The sequence below is a fragment of the Gossypium arboreum genome, chromosome 5 (genome assembly GCF_025698485.1).
Source record: "Gossypium arboreum isolate Shixiya-1 chromosome 5, ASM2569848v2, whole genome shotgun sequence".
Lineage (NCBI taxonomy): Eukaryota > Viridiplantae > Streptophyta > Magnoliopsida > Malvales > Malvaceae > Gossypium > Gossypium arboreum.
The window spans coordinates 36,831,959-36,838,205 of NC_069074.1; the positions used below are offsets into that span (position 1 = coordinate 36,831,959).

At 33.9% G+C, this 6,247-nt stretch overlaps 1 protein-coding gene across 1 annotated transcript; it reads right to left on the reverse strand.

The window, feature by feature from the left end:
- Positions 1 to 2,301: 2,301 nt before the first annotated feature.
- LOC108451671 (probable LRR receptor-like serine/threonine-protein kinase At3g47570) lies at positions 2,302 to 5,970 on the reverse strand. The gene is made up of 2 exons (XM_017749334.2): positions 3,152 to 5,970; positions 2,302 to 3,018 (listed from the first exon to the last, which is right to left on the reverse strand). The coding sequence occupies exons 1-2, from the start codon at positions 5,850 to 5,852 to the stop codon at positions 2,603 to 2,605; spliced, it is 3,117 nt and encodes a 1,038-aa protein (XP_017604823.2). The 5' UTR covers positions 5,853 to 5,970; the 3' UTR covers positions 2,302 to 2,602.
- Between the last annotated feature and the right edge of the window lie 277 nt (positions 5,971 to 6,247).

The window sequence follows — 6,247 nt, forward strand, 5'->3', positions numbered from 1 at the left end:
ATTTTTACGAAAAAGTTTTTTTGAGGTCATTTTGCAGTGCATGGTGGCACCGAGCAGTAGCCATGACGATGGTCCAATGACCTGACAATGACCGACCTTGTGGTCGGAAATCACCCACTCTCCCTCTCTTTTTTTGTTATTATTATATTTTTAATATTATATTATATATATATTCTTTTAATATATTAGGTATATTCTAAATTCTATATTACGTATATATATATTATACTATTTTATGTATATATCTTTAATACTATATTATTTATATATATTTTTTCCTACATGTTATCTTATGTATATATTTTAATTATATTATGTATGTATTTTTACACTATATTATGTACATATTTTTTATATCTATTTCATACATATGTATATATTATATATATCTTAACATTACTAGTTATATTTTCACTATTTTATGTATATACTTCAAACACTATATATAGTATATTTCTAACACTATTACTATTTATAAATATATATATATATATATTTTACGTACATACTCTTAATATCTTTATTATGTATATATTCGTTGTTTTTATTTCACATTGGATACTATTATTACGTTTAATATATCGCATGTATTGTTATTGTTTTAATATTGTTGTCATATTTATTATTTGTTTCAATGTATTTCCAACTTGTTTATTTTTGTCTCCGCCTATTTTATATCATTACATTGTTCATTACTTTAAAGATTTTTATTCATATTTTTACTAATTTCAATAAATAAGGCAATGTTTCGCATTTTGGAACATTGAAGAATTGTGCCCTAACTTACGGGGTTTCGGTTCTCTTGTTGGTTCAAAATAGCTAAATATCCTTTTGAGTTTTGAAATGCACGGATTTGCAATTTAAATTAAAAGATGACCTTGTGCTCGGGAATTCATGGTATTGTGTCCTAACTTACGGGATGTGATACTCCGATATCTCGAGATAAGGAAATCTTTAAACAAATCGATTTAAGCTAATTCAAGAATTTTAAAATCAGTATTAATAGAAAAGATCGTATTTCAAATCCTTCCGATTTTTAATTTTCGACATTAAGACACTAACTAATCAATTCGGTACCAATTTTTGGGCGTGTCGAGGTGCTAATCCTTCCTTGCACGTAACCGACTCCCGAACTCATTCTCTCAAGTTTCAGAGACCAAAGGCCTGTTTTAGTAAACTAAAATTGATTTATTAAAACAAAGGTGATCCGATCACACGATAAAAGATTGGTGGCGACTCCGTTTTAATTTTCACTTTCAAACAAAGTCAATCCCGTTTTCAAAAGAATGGTTTCGACAACAACGAAGTAGGATTCAGTTGGCCACAATTACAAATATTAATTAGTAGAATTTCACATTAATAAAAAATTTTGATGAAATAACAATAAAATTCATTAATATGTTAATTTAGTAAAATAAATAAATTACTTACCATTTGAATATTTAATTTTAAAATTTATTTTGATATAAATTTAAAATTATTAAGTCGATAATTTTTAAGTAAAAAAACCTAATTTAAATCATATATACAATCAAAAGGAAAGTATAATTAAAAATATTAAATAAATGAATTTTAAATTAATATGAATTTTAATAAAAAAATACAATCAATAAGATTAATTAATATGTTACTTTAATAAAAATAGAATTAATTAAGTTTTGAAAATTTAAAATTATGAATGATATAATTACGGTTTGAATACTTAATTGAAAAAATATCAACAGAAAATATCTAATTCGTTAATATTTGCAATTATAGATATGATATGGATAAATAACCAGAATTCATCATCTGTATTTCCAGCCTTTTTAAAATATCTTCCTATGAATGACGTTAAGATCTGCTATGTTTATCTAATTATATTATATAAAGTAGGAGCTGAAAACATTTCATCTGTTCGTTAAAATGCTTGAGAGATGTTGGCTGTGTTTGGGCAGTGCGGCTTAAGCTTTAACTGGCAGTTGTACTTAGATTCTAGATTGGACAATTATGTTAGTACTTGGTTTAAATCCTTTTTATATGTGAAATTCAAGGTTGAATTGAAGAGTTAGATTAATTATTCAACTCTTATAACAATAAAACATATTACAATTTCTACTTTGCCTTAGATTAAAAGAGTGGGAATATCTTATTACGTTCATAATTCTAGTCTTTCCCCAAAAGATTTTGCAGTTCTGGATTGCTTTGCATTGCTTTACATTGTCATATATTGTTTATGTTTTGGTGAATTACTATTCTTGAGACTCAATAGAAGCTACCTAGGAATAATCGGTGCTGCCTTATTGTGCATAAGATGAGTCATTTTCTGGAACTTAGTCTTCTGAGTGAATATAGTGATTTATATGAAACAAATCATAATAGCTGCGAAGCATACTAAACAAATAAGGCAAAAGGAGATCCTACTTACACTCAAGGTCTTTATGATTTCCCCATTGGATATTCCACCCTGTAGCTCAACATTACAATCTCATCATTCTCATGCTCAACACATCGATTTACACATATACACATTGTCGCTTTACTCTGCTTGGACTGTTGTTCTGGATGCAATATAAGTTTTTTTAGTGCGTAGAGTGCGCCTTGCTCCCTGGACAAAACTAGGTTAAACTTCTAGTTCTTTAATCTCTTGCTGTGGATCAATTCGATTCCTTGCATGCAGTCTTGCCTTAATTGCATGCAATTCATTGACAGCATCTTCAATCTTCATTCTCTCAACAGGAACCTCAACAGAGCATGCAACACCCACATTAGTGAATGAAACCAAACAATCCAACATATTACAATCTATGTTCTGATCTCCTCTTATTTTTTGACTTTTCTCTCTGATTTGTTCAAGCAATCGAAAATCTAAAATCTCCTCCAATTTTTCTGGAAATGCCATCTTACAATAACTATGGAGGCTCATCTCATCATCAAACATATCATCTGTTGGCCTCTTTCTAGTTATCATCTCCAAGACGAGAATCCCGTAGCTATAGATATCGCCTTCAGGGGACGTCAAACTACCCATTCCATATTCTACAACGATACAATTGCACAATACAAATAAAAGATGAAAAAACGTCTAAGAAACAAGTTAAATGATTAAAATGAAGTAAATATTGTTTTCACAACATAAATACAAAATAAGATCAAAAGATATGAAAATTACCCGGGGCGAGATAGCCTATTGTCCCTTTAATGATTGAGGAAGTTGCTTGCTCATTATCCAAATTACTTGCAACATCAAAAAGGAATTTAGCCATGCCAAAGTCACCAACATGTGCAACCATATCGTCATCAAGTAGAACATTGGTTGGCTTTAGATCCCGATGAACTATTGGTATTTGACAACGATGGTGAAGGTAATCTAATGCATTGGCCACATCTATAGCGATGTCTAACATTTGAGCAAATTTGAGATGGTGTGATGAGTGATCTCGATCATGCTCATGATGAAGCCAGCTCTCTAAACTTCCGTTTGCCATGAATTCCAAAACTATAGCCTTGAAATCATTGCCTTGGTAATCTATGCTTGAGCAACAAGTTATCAACTTGACAAGATTCCGGTGTCGAACATTTCTTAAAGCCTCGCATTCAACTGCAAAACTCTTTACAGCCCCAAGGTTTTGAAGATTCAATACTTTGATTGCAACAGGGTTTTCTTGTTGATCAAGAAACCCTTTATAAACAGAACCAAAACTGCCCTCACCAACGATGTTCGAGGTTGCGAAACCATTCGTGGCTTGAACAAGTTCCTTGTAAGAAACTTGTATCAAGTTAACTCGCTCCAAAGCCAAAGGTATCATCTTTTTTCCAAAGCGTTTTCGCCAACAAAGGATAGCAATGAACGCAACCGAAGCCAAGGCGAGCGAAAGGCTAACAACGATAACGATGATGGATTTGGTCGATAAACCATTTCGTTTTCCCTTTGCTGCCTGGTTCAAGCATTTTGGAAGCTCTATTTCAGGAATTCCCCCACAAAGATCCTTGTTCCCGACAATAGAGAATTGACTGATATTTTTGAAAACCCCTTCTTCTGGAACTTCACCTTCTAACAGGTTGAAAGAAAGGTTTAAACTCACCAAAAATGGAAGATTTCGAAGCTCAAGCGGTATTGTGCCAGACAAGTTGTTACTAGAGAGATCTAAGCTTTCGAGACCTCTTAGAGAGGCAAGGGATTGAGGAATGCTACCGTGAAAGTAGTTTCCCTGCATGTGCAAAATTCTTAGTTCAGAAATCTCACCAAATCTCTCTGGAATTTCGCCTGAGAAATCATTGTTATCAGCAAATAACTCTACAAGATTCTTGGAGTTACTAACGCTTGATGGAAAGCTGCCATTGAAAGAGTTGTGGGACAAATTCAATGTAACCAAACGTTCAAAACCAGCAATCAGTTGATCCGGTATGCCACCACTGAGTTTATTGGTCGAAAGATCCATTATCTGCATGCTTTTGCATTTCTCGAGCGTCAACGGAATCCTTCCTTCAAAACTGTTTCCATTTAAATAAAGATGAGACAATAAAGACAGATTGCCAATACAGGATGGGATTTCACCGGATAAACGATTCAAAGAGAGGTCGAATCGTCCAACATTTCGAAGCTTTCCTATTGAAGTCGGAACTTCTCCTGTTAACAAGTTTTCCCCTACATGAATCTGTGTGAGTTTAACAAGATTGCCAATTCCTTCAGGAATGTTTCCTGAAATCTGATTCCCTCCTATATAAAGAGTTTCAAGCTGAGTTGATAAATTTGCCATTGAATCTGGTAATACCCCACTTAGCTTATTCATATGGATGGCCAAAAGCTTCAATCGACTGCAGTTGGTTAAAGAAGAAAGGAAATCCAAGTCTCCTTCTTCGCCATTCCCAAGCTCGTTGTAATTAATGGAAAACAGTTCAAGATTCTGAAACTTTCCCATATCTCCTGGGACTAATCCACTGAAACCATTTGAATGGATATCAAACTGTTTCAAGCTAGAGATATTAGTCACTGATACTGGAATTCTCCCACTCAAGTGGTTGCCTCCGAGATGTAGTATCTCAAGTTCCGGAAAAGCAAAACCCAGTTCAGGTTCAAGGCTACCATGTATGTTATTTGTACTCATCCTAATATCTTTCACGGCGGAAAGATTGTAAAACGAAGGAGGTATAATTCCAGAGAGGTTATTTCGACTAAGAACAAGTATTTTCAAGTTTGATAATCTGCCTTGAGAAATGGGTATATTACCTTCCAAATGATTATTCCCAAGTTGGAGATAATCCAAAGATGAAAGGTTTCCTAAAGAAGATGGGATTGTCCCAATAAAATCGTTGCCGGCAAGAGAGAGTTTAATCAGATTCTTCATAGTATCCCCCAATTGAAATGGAATTTTCCCGGAAAAACTGTTGTCACTTAAATTAAGAAATTGCAGGTTGGAGCAATTGTTGAGCTCTACAGGGATGTTACCTTGGAGATTATTGCGACTTAGATTCAGTGAACGAAGCTGTCTCAAATGGCCAAATTCCCTGGGAATATTGCCTTTCAAGCTATTGTTGAAAAGGTTTGCCTCTCTCAGGAAACTTAAGTTCCCTATTGATGGAGATATGGTGCCACCGAGTTTGAGACCAGGCAGGCTCAAACTGATGACCCTTTGCTGCTGCTGACCGCATCCAACACCTTGCCACTCGCAAAAATGGAGTGAAGCATTCCATGAAAGTAGCGGACCACCGTGAGAGCCACCAAGAAGCTCATCTTTCAAAGCAAGCAATGCTAGTCTGTCTGTTTCGTTCCCCATGGCCGCCATTGCAGGTTTGAAGGACATAGACGCCAAGGTGATTGCTGCAACAATGCAAAATAGGAATTTGATACGTGATTTCTCCATTGAATACATATGAAACTGATTGTGCAGTCGAAAGTTAAACTCTTTAGTTGAATCCTAATCAAGCTAACCTGCTCCGTTTTTATAAACAAGTAAAAAAAGTCAATCCATCAAAATAATTAAAAGGAAAATTATTAGTAAGATATTTCGTCAGAGCTCAACATTTAGATGCAATTGCAGGGAACTGAAATTCAACACCTGATTCCATTAATCGTTAAAGTGTTAGGACAGGGACAGCAATTGGAGTTGAGCCATTGATACATTTTCAAAGGCTATGTTTTGAATTGTTACAGCGGTGGCCTAGTTGGTACATACTATTTTTTACTAGCAACCTGAATTTGAAATGTCTCACAGTTAATATTTTAATGATTAATATATAATTTGTTGTCTAAATTTATTACAAAATA

Bases quoted from the DNA above. Each gene is read 5' to 3' on its own strand.
- LOC108451671 (XM_017749334.2), bottom strand. From the start codon at position 5,852: ATGTATTCAATGGAGAAATCACGTATCAAATTCCTATTTTGCATTGTT. The intron at 3,019-3,151 runs GTAATTTTCATA...GTATCGTTGTAG, and splicing joins AATAGGCTATCTCGCCCCGG to AATATGGAATGGGTAGTTTG.